Raw genomic sequence first — 17,437 nt, 5'->3', positions numbered from 1 at the left:
TATTTTTTTTCTTTTCTTTTTTCTTTTTTTTTACAAGGACAATAAAGTTTTTAAAAGAAAAGACCAAAAAACTACATAGCCACTCAGGGAATACAATCATAAATAACACTGAGAGCTGCAAGAGCCGTGGTTGTGGTTTAACCTAGAACTAATTCACAGCTGTTATTTTGAGGATACTCATCAAAAATGAAAGATCAAAAAGCCCCCTCCGAACTCACTGTGGCTTCAGAAGAAAAAAGACCAAACTGCAGGTTTACCGGAGTGAGGCTTTTTATTTTAACTGACAATTCTGGCAGTAAGTTCAGCCTAGAGGGGGCGAATAAATAAATAAATAAAAAGGTTTCTGTGGGGCTTAGTTTTAGGTTTAATTAAAATTTTATATGAAAGCCTGCAATGATCATAATACAGTGCAATTTGGTGGACTGACGGAAACAATTTATATATTTATATATCTATCTATATATATATATATACTGTATATTCTTGAAGCTCAATTGGAAAATTTGATTAATTGCACATAAAGTGTGTGTTTAATAGAAAAAAAAAAAAAAAAAAAAAAAAAAAAGAGAAGCAAAGTAAGGCAAATATGACACACCCTCCGGACGGAAAATCATGTCTAGCAATGACACAAGGAAGCACAGCGCGACCTACGGGATCTCTCAGAACAGAAACATAGTAATCTGCTGCACAGCCTTACTTTGAACAAAGCTTTTTTTTTTTTCTTTTTTTTTTTGAGCGTGTGTGTGTGTGTGTTTGGTGGGAACTCGATAATACTGGGCCCACGTGTGCTTAAAAAGGCCATTCAGCCAGTGGCTTTAGTACAACGACATTGAAGTCTTTTGGCACTTGTACAGTACATGAACATGTCCTTTAGTTTGACGAAATGACACAACCATGTACATGCATGAAAGACAAGCAGTAGCAAAGGCAGTCTCTTGAGAGATCAGTCCGTGATGGTGGACTGTGATCAGAGATCAGAGTATTCAGAGTCCATATCGCTGCATGCCGAGCAGGTAGGGCCCGCTCTGGCTCTCTCGCTCAACGCAATCCTCCACCCACCAACCGCTACTGTCCACACCGACACCACCAGCAGCAGCACCCAGGATGGACGGAAGTAGGAAAGGAGGGACCCGGGGAGGAAGAGAGGACAGAAAGGAGGGATGAAACTGGCCTCTTCCACTTGGAGAAGAAGGGGTGTGTGTGGAGGCAGGAGGAGGAGAGGTGGAGATAAGTAGACAGGAGGGAGGAGGCTAAGAGGAGGGGAAAGATGGGGAGGAAGAGGCCCCTGTGCTATCCGGAGCTGTCTGTGTCTGTCTGTATGTCTGTTCTCACACAGTCGAAATCAATTTGCCATCAGGACTGTCACTGTGGAACAAAGAGAGAAGGAAGCTTGCCAGGTCGGACACACTCAGAGAGAAATGAAGACAAGACAGGCACAAGGAGGCAGAGTAGAGTTTAGGAGAAATGTAGGTGGGGTCAGGAAAAATCTACTTCGCCCCACCTACAGCTACAACTCCAAACACACCTGCCGTGATCAGGAAGATTGGACTTCCAATTCCCTCATCAACACTTTTTTTTTTTTTTTTTTTTTTAAATACAGAAATATTTGCTGATTGCATATTGTTGCCCATATTAAAGATGTTTAGTGAAGGTTCGCCTCTACCGGTCACTGAAAAGTAGACAAATGCTACAAGTTACTGTTGATGAGAAAATCATCAAGTCATCTCCTTAGCTGGAGGGATGTAGTGTTAGATTAGTCTATTGGGGGTGAATACACCCTGCAGGACAGTGTTGTCTCAAAAATACTGATACAGAAAAAAAACACACACACACATTCAGAGCAGACAAGAGTATGCAAAACAGCTTGACACTGGTGCCCAAAGCCCCAGGCTGGCAAGCAGTGATGACTGAGATGAGTTCAGCATGATGTCTACTGTCACAACATGTACTCCACCAAACATGAGTGCACATACACTCAAGGCCATGTGTCTCTCTCTCTTTCTCTTCTCTCACACACACACACACACACACACACACACACAAACATTTCTGTACATATACACGAGAATGTACTCCCTGATTGGACAGAAACAGGCACAGCATAATTCCTAACCCTAACCTCACATAACCCTAGTGAGTCAGCAAGGACTTGATAGGATTACAGTTAAAATACACTGGGCCAAGAGCACACTGACTATAAACTGAGACACTGACCCCACTAGACTGCATTCATTACTTTAAAGAGCTATTTAAAAAAAAGAGAAAAGAAGAAAGGACAAAGAAGACACAGTAAAAAATATTCAAAGGGAACAATGTGAATACATCTGACAAGGTGGGGGTTTTAAAACTAGAGCAAAATTAAATGTGTCGCTTGAGCTTAACTCTAGCCCTGAAAGTCCTGAAATGATGAACGGATTAACTGAAGCAAACAAAGCTGAACATCTTGTTCTAGATTCTATAATGTCAGAATTTGCTGTTTTCCTCTGTTTCATGTCACTGGAAATTGATTATCTTTGTGTTTCGGAAAAAAATAGTTTTTGAAGACAGCTATAAGAAACTGTTTTACAGACTCAATGATTAATGGAAGAACCCCCCCTCCCCAAAAAAATTAATAAATAAATAAAAGAGCAAATGATATCCAATAGCCTTACTCCTCATACTATGTAAATGTGGGTGAGTGTACTATATATTATATGAGTGTATAATATAGCATCCCAATTCCATACTACATACTAACGGCGTACAGAATATACTATACTCTTTGCAGTTAAGAAACCAATGTAACATTTCTATCACAAATAGATGCAAAAAGTGACATCAAGATTAAAAGTCACAAAACAAAAGCAAATCATTCATGATAAATACTTTGTTCTGTTTTTCACTTGCTCCACCAGCTCAACAACAACATCATCATCCACGACACACTAAAAGAAAGAAATCTGCACTGTTTTCTATCCATACTGAGTTATTGCGATATACAGAGTGCATTTATACACACTCAAAACCTGCTTGGAGTGTGTATGTAGCATTAAATTGGGACACTCCGTATGTTAAGCAGTTGCCTTGCTGTCTCTTCAGTGTTACAGCTTGTGCGTGCAGGAGCCATTTATCTGAGGCTGGCCTGCTCTCGTGTCTGCTTCTTAGGAAGGTTCGGTACTTCCACTAAACTATCCAAAATAAGCACTTCAGATGGCAGCAGCAGTCATACAGTATCAGTCATTTCTTAAAAAAGGGAAGGGCAGAAGAGGCACTTACCTTGTGGCAAAGCGGCTGTCATAATCCTCAATAGCAGGCTGAAAAGATAGAAGTAACATTCTTCACTTTATGTGCCTGGGACTGAAGTACCTGCTGTACTCGGATACAAACACTAGGTGGCAGCAGAAACTGAGCACAAGTCTCCTTTTCTGTTACTGCAGGATTACTCATATCCAATTATGCAACATAAGACTAAACCAGATGGGAGGTTACAAATTAAGCGTAACAAGTGTACTAACTGTATTGTTCATGGGGCACTACACATGTTAAATTGTACCTACCTGCGTGCCAAAGCCTGCCATGCTGTAAGGGCGCGGGCGAGTCTGCGCTAGGCTCTGTGCCAGCAGTCGGGCGGTCAGGCCGTAGTCAGGTGTGGGCAGTGATGCATCGCTCTCCAACAAGTTCCCTGTGCTGCTACTTTTCCCATGGTGCAAACTGGAGAGGTAAAAGAAGACAAAGGCCTCAGACTTGGGCTCATTTAGTCGACACACTGTTGTATGTGGAAAAAAAAAAAAAAAAATGCAACGTACTTCACTCTGAGCTTCTCATTGTCGCTTTCAGGGAGCACACGTGTGTAGGAGAATGGGAACCATCCACGCCTGAAAAGAGGGAAGAACTTGTTAAATGTATATTGTACTTTTGATGTATCTAACTGTGGGACAAATATTTATCCAATCTCGCTGGATGGATTCAGGCGAAATAAAATAAACTGCTTACATCTTGTTCTTCTCATTCTCCCCATAGTGCCAGCCATCGCGGGCTTCAGGCACTAGCAGGGTAATGACATCTCCCTCGGAAAAGCTGAGCAGGGTGCCGTTGTCACCCGCGGCGTGGGAGAAGATGGCCTGGACACGGGAGCGCCCGTTCTTTTCCAGGCCTGCTGCCATGGAACTGGACCTGGGAAGGGTCCGTGTCTCACCTGAAGCGTTTGCAGACAGACGCAGATGGTCAGAGACATACCTAACATTATTAACAGTTCAGAAACACACAAGCTCAGAATAGCTGGTGTCTGTGGAGCAAACTGAAGGTGAGATTTAGGCCCAGTCAGCAGCCAGGCAGATGTCCTAAATTTAGAAATATGGTAAATGCACTTTTGTATAGCATTTGTAAACATCCATATCTCAGTGCCGGATTAACTGGTATAATCACCATAAGCATCTGAAACAATAGTTGAAAAGATTATGCTAATATTTTTCACAAATCTTGTTGCTAAGAGGACGCTGACAGTTGTATCTGCCCCGCCTTTGGGACACTGAAGAGCACTGAAGATGGTAGTTGATGTCAGTTTAAATGCGACTGCCCTATTTATATGACGTTAAAATGCTTCTCAATATATTTGGAAGTAAAATGAGAGGAAACGTTTTTGCCGTTCTGCTTGTGAATTTCTCGCTGCAATGCTGCTGCTGCTCATTAAATTCTAGGGAGCGTTGGGATATCTTACCCACGGGGTTCTTATTCTTGGCGGGGGCAGGCCTGCGCACAGGGAGGGTGTTGGAGTAGACATCGCTGACCTGTCTCTGAGGCTGAGCCTGGGACGGGCCCTGCACCTGGGTCTGAGGGGATGAAGGCCTGACTTGAGACACGGACATAGTCCCCCCATCCGTCCAATATTCCTCTCCGTGGACTCCTGTTGTCCCATTGACCATGGACATACCATCAGGACCCATCAGCCTCTGGAATAAACGAGCAGACATATGTATTCAAAATGGCTCATCCTGCAATTCTACAGCAGCCATCTTGAAACATTTAGATGAAGCTGAAGCAATGATATGCGTTTAGATTAACATCTGCTGCGTTCGTATAAATCAATCCTGATAAAGAGATAAATCATAACTTTGAAGCTTACGTCGGAGATTTTAAAGTCTAGTGAAAGTTCATCTAAGTCTAGTCTGTCAGCTGCTGCCCGGCATGAAATGTAGACTCTACACAGCTCATTAAGTTGAGTGGCATCTTTAAACCGAGACTCTCTCCGATTTGCTTCTTTATGGAGGGCTGAAGGAGGATGAGCAGACATTAGGACAGAACTGTTAGCTGCTTCACAGTGGTGCTACTGCAGAAAATTGAGTGAAGTAATCCCAGTCACGTTCCACAGTTCTCTCGAGAAAGGGGATTTCTGTATAAAAACACCCTCATTTAAATGTGTGATGTTACACTCAAAACTGTCACTACAGATCATCATCAAGTTTCATATTTGTTCTGGCTTCAACTTAGCCTCCAATAGGTTGGTTAGTAATCGTTTGGTTATCTATATAAAACAGCAGCATATTGATTATAACAAAAAAAAATACATAACCTTAAATAAATCAAATTGTGGCATGTTTTCATCCCCTATTTCCTAAACTCACCGCTGGATGCCCAAGGCCGCTGCCCATGAAGACGGCCAGCTCCGGGGGCACAGGAAGAGGCTGGGCTCCAGGGATGGGGTCTGAGATGACCAGGTTGGATTTGGAGGTATGCAGGGGGCTTGTACCCCCAAGGGCAGCAGAGCCCATCTGCTGGGCCAGGAGCATGGCCCTCTCTGGCAGCTTGTTGGGGTCTGAACAGGCCTGTTGCCACACTGGGATCTTCTGGGTTAGAAGGTCTTTACCCTGAACGGAGGAACGAAAGATTGAAGAAACACAAGAAAGAAAAAAAAAAAGAATAGAAATACAAAGCATGCAAGAAAGAGGAGATGTTGATGTGGCTGAAATGTGCAGGGAAAAGAAAGCTCAGTGAAGCAGTTTCTTTGCTCAACCTTCAATTTCCTCCCTATTCTCTAAAAACACTCGGTCCTCAAAGATTTTTCCTCACTGTGTATCCTAGACCACTGGCCTTTGCACAGCTATGATAATGTGCTGCGTGGGTGAGCCAGTCAGACAGACTGACACACAACCAAGCTCCCCACTGCAGCGTCTCACAGCCTGTGGACGCGGATAAACTATAGAAATAGAATTTAATGCATACATTGTGTATGAATGTACAGTATATATAAATAAATATAAAGACAGGTTTGTCCCTTTGTATGTGCCAATTTGTAGCTCTCACCATAGCTTTCTTTCTTTCGCTCTCAAACTCACACACACACACACACACACACAAAATACGCACACAACGAACCCTCTGGGAGAGGGTTCTTCAGTTTGCTGAAGGTGAACTCTTCCTACGCACACCCCCCAATCCTGATTAATGACTAGACTCCATGTTGAAAAACGAGGCAGCAGCACAGTCCACACACACACACACACACACACACACACACACGCACACACACACGCACACACGCACACAGGCACTCTCCTCCTTCAGCCACATCTTCAGGCTGGCAGTTCACACCTACCAGTAATCCCAGGAGAGAGATGTACTCCATTACCCAAGAATTTGATATTCATGGGTAATGGATAGGTGTACATCTGTAGTACACACACACATAAAAAAAAAGACTAAATCCTGCTTAATAACACTCCATTACTTCTGATGGGATGATATAGAGGGAAATCTGTTCGGATTCTTGTTGTTGACTGTCGTTGTAAACAATACGGATGAGAAACATTCTGCAACTCTCGTCCCGTTCATTGCACCGAGCTTTGATTCCAGTCCATCTTCCTCTGGATTTCGTATTTGATGCCTTTTTCTTTCAGTGGTTCACGAGTTGAACGAGCGAGGCAGTCCTCTACACAAAAAGGTGGAGAGACGCTCGATGGTGCAATGATGGATTACAGCTTCAGATATGCCCGTCAGCTGGGCATTGTCTACAGTCTTAATGAATTTTTAAAATGAAGAGGCCCCTATGAGCGCTCAAAGCTAATGTGACTTTGAATTATATATCTCCTCGTATGCTCTTTTGGCTGAACAATGGTCTATAGCAGGTGAGTTCCAAATAAAACAGAGCTGACAGATGAGGAGTAGTTGGCTGTGATCAGCACAATAGCACAACGGGAATAAGTTACGTTTTAGAAATTGACCTAACAAGCTCTGCACATGCACCACAATGAACATAAACATGTTTGTTTTGAGTTGAATGATCAAACGTACTGGAGACAGGCTAAGCTCCACTTCTTACTGAGGTGCTATTGCAAACAAGTGCTTTATGGTTAAACCATTTATTCATGGGAAAACTTATTTTGGCCATAAACTCATATCATTATTAAAGTCCTTTTTTTTTCCAAAATCAACTTCTTGCAATGAAGCCCCTCACGCACATGCTATGTTCTGCCAAAGGTCAAACAAGGTTTGTATATTTCAAATGAGAGATGCCCACATCTGCTGTTTTGTCCTTTTCTTTCTCTCCAATTTTACAAACAATGATGTCATGCATTTTCTGTGTAACAATCAGTTCTGCAACATTTGAATCAAAATATGATGACAGTTGTGGAGTTGTTTGTTTGTGTTGTCAATCACATCTGACACAAGTTTTTCAGTGGAAAAAAGTCTTAAACTCCTTATTTAGTCTAGTATATAAATACTTGAAATTAGAAAGTTTTGGGGGGTTTTTAGAAGGGCAGTAATGACTTAAACAACTGCAGCTATTCTCACTCTTTATCCATCTTCTTTATTAAAACGCTTGGACTCACCTTGCCATGGTAGGCACTGCTGTTTTTGGCCACGGCACACTGGCGGTCCACCAGGAAGCAGTACCTGCGACGCTCCTCAGACAAGGCTGTTTTATATCCCTCGGCGATGAAGGTGTCCAGCTCGGTCTGCTTACTGCTGATGGTCTCCACAAACTGAAAGGGGAACACACACACAGACACGTGGCCATGAGTACAATTTAAAAACTGTGACACGTATTTTTTTTTTTTTTTTTTTTTTTTTTTTAGACGTAATATTTCCAGAAATCACCATCATTTAGCATGACAATTTTCTAATAAATACTGTCTTTTATTTCATATGCCTAATTATTTTTTGATTTAGAACCTTCTGCTGAGATAGGTAGAAATAGATTTTGGTTACTTGCACAGTCGGTCACTAACAGCTTGGGAAAAAAAAAAATGCCTAAAGCCATTTGTCACATTAGGTTGGTAAGGCCAGTAGACAGAAGGTCTGACAAGGACAGTGTCCAAGCAGCTGGCTAACATCTAAGTCCTTTTTTTTTTTTTTTTTTTTTTATTAAAATAACACACTGCTTCACATTCACACAATTACACACATTCGCACCTAGGAGCTGCTCAGTGCAGCGCAGTCTTGTACTGTCAATCTCTGCACAGCTCCACTGGAGCAATTAGAGGTTAAGTGCACCTTGGCGGTAATAGTTGTGCAGGGAGAGAGCCTCACTCAGTAACTTTCTCTGGACAGATTTTCCCTGCCGAGTGCTACCGAGGTGGAGGCAATTATGACTGAAGATTCCCGTGGTGTGGAGGAGGAACTGCTCACAAAGACCCACTAATCCATTTTTACAAGTGGGACAATAACAAATAACAGGTGTGTTAATGTGTTTGTATGCGAGTGAGTGACAGACAGAGAGAGAGAGATCCAGAGCTGTCAGTTTGTCTCAACAGGAGCTCTCTAGAACATGGGAAATGTCTCACAGAGTTCACTGAAAACAAACATGCACACACACACACACACACACACACACACACACACACACACACACACACAGGTCAGTGGAGAGAAGCTACATGGAGTCTCATTTTGAAGAGGAAATGGCATTTAGGTGTTTCTGCGAGTGCGTGCACACTGCACACGCTCGTCAGGCACTGTATTTACAAACAGCAGAGTTTGCATGTCAGCTGAAAGTTTGAGACACTGCTCATCTCAAAGTAGGTCGACTGAGCCCAGTTTCATGGCTTTGATATTGTAACATCTGCTGATAAATACTGACCTAGAAGAGAGTGTTATATTTACTGGCGTTGATTTGATGTCAAATGAACTTTTCTTGTGGTGGTGGTGGTGGGGGGGGTTTGAGGTCACAAGGGGAAAACCTCTCACATATAATTTGAACAAAGTAACCATACACACATAGGTTTCTTTAATATAAACCCGGCTTGTCATATCATCAACTGCATGTCGCAACATGCAACTTGAAAACCCTGCCATATTGCAAACACTGGATCACTAGTTTCACTCTCAGTGCCAGTGGGGAGGAAACTGACATAATCCATGTTGTTGTTGATGGTGCCGCAAGTTGAGTGTTCTCCACACATTAGAGCACAGTTTAGAAAAGCTTTACGTTATACTGCGTTTGCGCTTTGCTCCTCTGGTGCCACCACGCAGTGCAGATGCATTTCACTTAATAACCACCAGAGCACACTACTTCCCCACTGCCAACAGCCACGAGGTTACTTCATTGGAATTCCAACGAAGGAATAAATGATACTGAACACAAACATCTTGAGAAATGGCCTTTTGCATTAGGGCTGGAAGAAATCCACCGACACCATTACACAAATCCGCGCAGCCAAGTTGTCAAATCAAGGAAGGGAAAGGATGAAAGTATGATGAGCGTAGCCTGACCTTATTCTGTTCTTTCTGTACAAGCTCAAGCTCAAATTAAATGCTTTGAAACTGGTTCAGTTAGTTGCTTTGGTTCTATACAGGCAAAGCTCCAAGTTGAGCATCGTCTCAACAAGGTGGGTTATGAAGGGAGGAGCAAAGTCATGCTACTGTAGATATGCCACTGGAGCTGCCAAGTTTTTTTTTTTTTTTGGTTTGGTTTTTATTTCTCCTCCCTGTCTTTTCCTTTCCTGTGAAAAAGTTAAAGATAGTGATTTTGGTTTGGCATGAGTCATACTCTATACTGCAGAGAGAGAATAAAGAGAGGAGGGAGAGAGGAGAGAGATATGCCGTAGTGAAGAAACGTCTGACACACACACACACGCACACACAGCTGGACGTTCAGCTAATAACATTTGTGAATGGCTCTTTGGTTACATCAGGGAAGCAACATAACAACCGTTTAAAAGATCACAACCAACTTGGCTTCCCCTTTTCTCCCCTCCTCTTTCACTTTGTCTCTGTGGTGGAGTGACCCTTTTGTTTTTCTGCTTTTTTTTTTCTTTTTTTTGCAGCCTCTGACTCACAGTCTGTTGGCCTCTCTAGCACTTCTAAGCACAGCTAATAGGAGCAACTCAACCAGTGTGCCCTCTCCTCTTGTAAAATCCACATGGCCCAATTCTCCAACCATTGGAAAGGTCGCCAAAGTAACCCAAGACAATGTGTGAAGTGGGAAAAGCCCGGGGCAGACACCAGCCACTCGTATATATCTGATCGACCTCAGGTTACATCATAGCCGGAATGACTTGTTTTGCAAAGGTTATGAATATAAATGAAACCTGCTGCACGTCAATGCAGTTCTCACAGTCTGATCAGCAGTACTGCCTTTCTCTATGTTTGTGTCCCCTCGCACTGACATATTCGGGACAAAGCATCAGCGATGTGACATTCTACCTTTTTCTCCTGCACTGTATACCAACACAGTTCCCAGTAATTACAGGCACGGAGGAAGAGAGGGAGGGAGGGTGGGGAGGTAGGTAGATTCACAATCTTCAAAAGGCAGCGAAGCATACAGTAGGGTTCACAACAACAAAACTAAACACTCCGTTTCATTCCTGTGGGGATTCAAAAGCATTTTCCTGTACAGTTGAGAGCTGCTTAGGTCTGCTCTTCTGTTCCTTCATCATCAGCACTCTTTGGATTGAAGAGAATTGTATTGGAGCGCTCTAGGGCACCACAGAAAGCAACAACACCTACAGTACCTGCATGGATCTGCCGTGTGTGTTTGTCAATGCTTATCCTTTTCCTGCATCTGTATGGATATATCCAGCCATTATTCCTCGTTTGAATCTGCTGAAGAAACCCCAGAGTTTATCAAACATCTGATGACATAAATTCAGACTCCTGTCTCTCTGTCTCTTTCTATCTGTCTGGGCCTTTATTAACAGCCTGCGCAGCGCAAAAGGAGTTTATCTAGATGAAGCCCCTTTCGACGGCACCTTGGTCCACTCCACTGAGCTACATAATGAGATGATTAGCATTTTGGCAGGGGCTTTACCCATTGATGAGATGGCACAGAGAAAGAGTCTGAAGCCAGAAGAGAAAAGGGACGAGAGGGAAGACGGACAAAAGAGACAGACAGAGAAGTGGGTGGGACATGAGCGAAAAGTGAAGGAGAGAAAGAAGAGAGAGAGAGGAGCAGGGAGAGAGCGATCAATGAAATGCATCCGCCATCTGTGTCCGCTGCCAGACTGAGCTCAGACATACTTTACTTTTTAATGAAAAGGGAAGAGATGAAAAAGAAAAAAAAAAAAACTTAGTGCCTCTCATCTGCTAAAAAACACAGATGCGGCGGAGATGGAGGAGGAGGACGAGGACGAGGAGGAGGAGGAGGAATTGTTGAGCTCCCCTCAGCAACTTCACTTCTACTTTCTCGACTGCTTTCTATTGTCTGAAAGAAACTATCTATGCCTTTCTACAGTAGGTGGCTGTCATCGTGAAGCACAGCTCTGGAGTGAGTGCAAGGCCATGCCCCTCTCTCTCTGTGTCTGTGAGTGTAAGTGTGTGTGTGTGTGTGTGTGTGTGTGTGTGTGTGTGTGTGTGTGTGTGTGTCTCTCGTTCTCTCCAGAGGACTCGGGCACAAACGAGTTGACTTTTCTCTAACACGCCCACAGCCGTGATATGATCAGTGAAAGTGAGCAGGCTGAAAATGAGAAAGGGAGACTGATTTTCCTTCTCCGTGCTAAACGACTGTACGTTATGAGTGCGGAGCCTGCTGAGATCTTTCCTCTGCACAGATGGGCCCAACTGATCAGTCACACAGCCTCAGTAACATTGTGCGGTGATGCTGCTGCTCTGTACGTCCAATAAGTTAAAATTACTCGGGGTTCAGCTGCGCTAATGTTTTGCCCCGAGTCTATTCATCACCACATCTATGGAGCTCCACAGCAAAATACTGTTTCCTATAATATAAACTGCTGGCAATGAAATATGGTCCAAAATCTTTCATGATCTCCTTCACCTTTTGTTTGGTGCCTGTGTGAGGTCAAAATACAATTTAACTGACACTACAGTCATATCAGTGCATCTGGAAATCTAACGACTGAAGTTCCATGAACTCGCCTGTGGATATTCATGGTTCCCAGTTTGCCGATGATTTTGTACCTTTCAACTGGTGTCACCATCAGTCCCAAATTTTCTATTTTAATATATGAAATTCCAAAGTCTTTTGATAGATTCAACAGAAAATGAATATGTGCTCCATATGGTTTCCTCCAGCACAACCATTAAGGCAAAACCTTTAACACAGGGCACATTTTCTGAGCACATTCCTCTCCAACACTTTTGTTTTTAATGCCCCTTTAGCCTTTCATAACCCTTAAAGACAAATTTCTAAATGAACATCAACAAATTGTCAGTAATTAATTCCAACAGTGTGTTATTTTGGAGTGTAATGAATATTACAGCCTCTAATATGAATTTACTTGTATTTTTCAATTTAGTCAAATTACTTTTTTTTTTTTTTTCTTATTTCTGGACAAACTCCTGCTGATTTGCCATAAAAGATTTCATTCATATACCTGTTTCTGTTCTTCAAAACTGTGCTTCCTCTCATACTGGAAACCTAACAGAAGCCTAATTATTCAGCACATGAGGGTAGCCTTTCACAGACAGGTACATGTAACGACTTGCCGTTCTTAACTGGGATTTACGGGCTTAGTGCTCTCAAACAATCCTCCTGTTCCAAACGTTGCAAAACTGGACTTGTGCGAACACACACACAAACACACACACACAACGTCTCCTCATGACACCCCTGACACAGTGGAACAAACTCATTATGACACAGCAGTCAGACCAATCCAACACTGCCAGACCACACCAGACAGGAAAGGTCAGATGTGTGCGTGTGTGTGTTCGTGTGTGTGTGTGTGCACGCGTGAGTGTGTGTGTGTAAACCCTGGACAGAGGGAGGCGTTTTGTTTTAGATCCTGAGCGGCAAAGCGCAAAATTTTCATAACCAATGAAGTCTTTGAAAACACTGTATCCACAAGTGTTGGCAGAATCGGGTTCCTGGTCCAGCAATCGATCCAACTCTTCCAAGGCCCGCTACACTTCACAGCAAGACCAACAGCAGCGCAGTAATCACTGAGCAAGCCCTGACCTGCTAACTTGAGATTTTTGTCTCCATCCCTCCAGGCAGCCAGACAGTGAAATCCTAGTGAAGTCACACTGTCGCCATTTTCTGCTGTGTCATTTTTCTCAGCTTGACATGACACACTGGTTACAGGACCAAACAAATAAATAACTTGTAAACACCACCACAGTGAATGCCTACTAGAGCAGGTTAATAGAGGGATGGAGCGTCTTTGCAGGGATCTGGATATGAGCGTACACAGTCCACTCCACTCTCTCACTCCTGTTGAGCAGGCGGTCGAGTGATGGAAAAGTACATGTGAGAGGTAACTAATTGAGTTACTTCTAACACTGAAGGTTCATTCCAACTCATCAATATTCATCTCACCTGAGCTGCTCTGTTGGCGGTTGTTTTGCTATGGAGATAATCACATGAATGACGACGCCCAAAGCAAACACTGCTTTGAGGCGCTCTGTGAATCAGATGACTGCTTCATAAGGATCCATACAGAAATGCAATATATTACATATACTGTATGCTCCCATATCATGAGTGATGTTGCCATATATGTTACCTATAAGGGGAAATATTGTTATCACACTTCCGGATATACTAAAATTATAACATATATGAAATACCCATAGTAAAATTTGTATATGTACACTCATTAAAAATACATATATGATGAATGTTTTAATATATTTTTTTATAAATATAAATATATGTAAACTTTATATGTGCAAGTTTATTATATCAATATACAAATTTTGTTTATGTATGATTTTGGTATTCATTTCTTATTAATTTTAAACATATGTACATGTCTATCTCTTATATTTACATATATAATAACATATATTGACAGGCTTTGGAATGAAAATATATTTACATAACATACTGTATGTCTACAATAAAAGCATACAGACATACACATACATGTTTGTATGAGCTGGACAAACAGACATGAAATTGTTCCAGTTTCTAACAGGTTCTATATGTCATTTTTACATTTATGCACAAACATGACTTTACTTCATATGGACATATATTTCATATATGGAAATTCAAAATATGCATATATATTACATTTGTGTAGGATTTTGAAAGGTTTGAAGTGTTGACCGTCCGACTACACAAGAATGAAACTGTTGCAAATAAATATTGTTCTCGATAAAAAGCATTTGAGCATTTCATGCATATGTTACAGCAGTTACACAAGCACACCCACTGCGTGCCAAAATAAGACATTTTCAGGGTTGCTGTTTAAAGCAGATTTATATGCCCTCCAAAAATCATCTATCAATCTGTACATCAAATTCCAACAGCATAATGTATTTCACATGACTGTTCACATGTGGGCCTTCAGGGTCATCTTCAAGCCTTATGAAGAGACATTTCTGAATGAAAACACATACATTTGAAACTAAACACAGAAATTCTGAAATAAAAACTTATCTATTTGACTAATAAATATCTTTAAAAAATGTGAAAAATACCACTCTGCTGTGAGTTGTGTTTTATTTTGAAAGATTCTATGATTTCTTATCTAATCTAGTCCACTTCGGATAATTGACTCAGCTGTTTGGTGCTATATACACAAGCTGTGAAACACATCGGACACACTGAGGTAAATGTGTACACTCTTCCAGAGCATCAATTATTGTAGCTGATTTATTATTTTTTCTTTCGTGTGTGTCTATGTGCTTGCTGTACTGTGTGTGTGGAGATGTACTTAAGATTGGCAAGGGCACAAGACTCATAATCAAACCTCCACTATTTGCCTTCCCACTCAGGGCACCTCGTCGCCACCGCCTCCACCCCCATCCTTGCTGTTTTGTGTACTCTCTTTACTTTATAAAGAATAAAGTCATTATTTTGTACCAAGACTCATAAATCTCCAATCCAACAGTCACCCACATTCACACAAACTCTAAAGCTAAAACTAAGCACAGCAGTGCTAGGAACTGGCTTGTTTATATTTTAATTTCCTTGAATTGTTTTTATAGCCATGTCTGGGTACTTTCTCCTGTCAGGCACTGACCCTTCACAACTGAAATTTAACTCTGAAGTGACCAATCTATTTTAATGGTTATACAAGACATCTCCATTCTAACGGCTGTATAATTCTGAGCACTAATATAATATTTGAACAAAAACCCAGCAACAGACTCACCTGCATCTCCTTCTCTCCGTACTTGGAGGGGTTCTTGCTGCCTTGGCTCTTCCTGCGCAGCTTCTTCAGTTCAGCCTGGCACTTCTCCAGGCTCTCCCCTTTGCTCTTGTGTTCCATCTGGTATTTCTTAAGGGCAGCCTACGTGGGGCAACAGGCAGAGCACAGAGATGAAATTAGGACCACAAATTAGTCTAGGTGACAGAGGGTGGGACGTAGATGGGCAAATACATAACAGTCCTGCCAACCTTTTTTTTTTTTTTGAAAGATCTTACACCAATTCTTACTTTACTAACAGCCACTGGATACAACTCTTAATGTTTCACTGCGGTAATGAATCATCATCTTGCAGAGGCTTGAAACCTCCCTTAGATATCCATCAGAAAATCTCTCCTTCGATTTTTGTTGAGGTGATATTACTGTTGTGTGTTTTTAAAACTCCCTCTTGGCATGTTAAAGGGGGATTTGACATCTGAAACCAATCTGTTTTAATTAAAGAAACACACTAATTCATGATTCTTTTCAAGCTCCATATTTGCGTATTATTTGTCTTCCAGGTTTGATTTTGAAAAAGCAAAGCTCCTGATTGTGTCTCTTAAAACATCCACTGTGACTGATTACAAGCAGATTTCCATTTGATGTTCTTAGTACAGTGAAAAGAACAAAAATCAGTGACTGCCTGCAAAGTAAAGAAAAAAAGAAAAAAAAAAAAGAAAAAAAAGTATGATTTTCAGAACAAGCAAAATGACTGGCCTGGTCCTTTTACAGCCAGTTTATTTATTTAAAATATTTAATCTGCTTATTTAATTATTTATTTATTGAGAAAAAACAACTTTGTTTCCGGGCTGTACCAGCTCTGTTGCTATAGTAACTGTGTCTGGTGTGACAAAGCTCATGTGGTTTCTGTACCAGGCAAAATTGGCGGAGGAGAGCTCATGCATGAAGGTTCAACACCCACATTTGCATAGTGTAAGACACTGAGGATGCAGCCAGGTATGCTCTAGGCATCCGTTGACTGGTGTCACTAGAAGACCAACACCATGACACATGCTGCGTTTGGATTTCATAACAGAGATGGTTGGTATTAGTTCTGTAGGCTTGAGCTTGGCTGGAAGCCTCTGAAAGACTAGCGAGTAAAATAAACAACAGCTGGAATTTCCTATTTCAGCTTTATCTTCTGTTCATTAATTTCCCCATGTCGGGGGCTTCTCTGAAATATTGATTTGAATGTTTCCACACAAAACGGAGCAAAACATGCCTTTGCGCAACCCAATAACAATGAATGACTCATCCTTTCACTCCCCGCTAGTCTTTGAGGTAACGTAGTTAAACCAATAAGTGTTGCTCTGCAATTCACATTTACAATTTTACGCTCAGAAACCGAGGCTCCCGGGTGGAAAATCCCCAGCACATGGATCATAGTAATGATTAGAAAAGACACAGCTGGCTGTTGTGAAAAAGTTCTCTTTTGGTGTGCAGGGCCATATTGGGTAAACAAGATAATATCCCAAGCATCCGCCTCATTGAGCTGGAATGTTCCTCCTAATTAACAAAGCAAAAGCCCGTTTGAGTTTTGTTGTCAGCTCCCGAACCCGCAACTCTCAATCACTGGCTACGACTGCAGACAGATAATTAGTGTGTTTGAATCTGATTAGAGCCGGAGTGGACAGTAGATGAACTTTGGTACACTTGGAGAATCTGACCATTGTTCTTAAAAGATTGATCTGCTAGAAATGCTCTTCTTTATTGATAATCTATATCTTGTTTTTTTTTTTTTGTTTTTTTTTTGCATTCTAGGTTCATGCCCGAATTCTGACCTCTGTGTAATGACTGCACAGTCTTGTAAAACCCCATGCGAGCCATTATGTGAGACAAAAGAGAGGAGAGGCAGAGACGGAGGGAGAACAGAGAGAGATGCACCACTGGGAACAGTACACACACTCACTCTAGAAAAAACAAAAGAA

The 17,437-nt window shown here is 41.8% G+C and overlaps 1 protein-coding gene across 7 annotated transcripts in view; it reads right to left on the bottom strand.

Annotated features, from left to right (window-relative positions):
- The window catches only part of baiap2a (BAR/IMD domain containing adaptor protein 2a), a 53,283-nt gene that overhangs the window by 3,172 nt on the left and 32,674 nt on the right, over positions 1–17,437 (bottom strand). For 4 of the 7 annotated variants that reach the window (XM_056401166.1, XM_056401162.1, XM_056401164.1 and 1 more), the window contains exons 6-13: positions 15,477–15,614; positions 7,806–7,958; positions 5,601–5,843; positions 4,697–4,928; positions 3,973–4,174; positions 3,786–3,854; positions 3,537–3,690; positions 3,256–3,293 (exon numbers count right to left, since the gene is read on the bottom strand). In XM_056401166.1, coding sequence (XP_056257141.1) covers positions 3,256–3,293; positions 3,537–3,690; positions 3,786–3,854; positions 3,973–4,174; positions 4,697–4,928; positions 5,601–5,843; positions 7,806–7,958; positions 15,477–15,614 — 1,229 coding nt within the window. Of the gene's footprint in view, positions 1,366–3,255; positions 3,294–3,536; positions 3,691–3,785; positions 3,855–3,972; positions 4,175–4,696; positions 4,929–5,600; positions 5,844–7,805; positions 7,959–15,476; positions 15,615–17,437 lie in introns of all 7 variants that reach the window. The other 3 variants (XM_056401165.1, XM_056401160.1, XM_056401161.1) reach the window with 3 other exon arrangements.

This window comes from Seriola aureovittata, chromosome 17, assembly GCF_021018895.1.
Source record: "Seriola aureovittata isolate HTS-2021-v1 ecotype China chromosome 17, ASM2101889v1, whole genome shotgun sequence".
Taxonomy (NCBI): domain Eukaryota; kingdom Metazoa; phylum Chordata; class Actinopteri; order Carangiformes; family Carangidae; genus Seriola; species Seriola aureovittata.
This window is presented reverse-complemented; position numbering and strand designations above follow the sequence as displayed.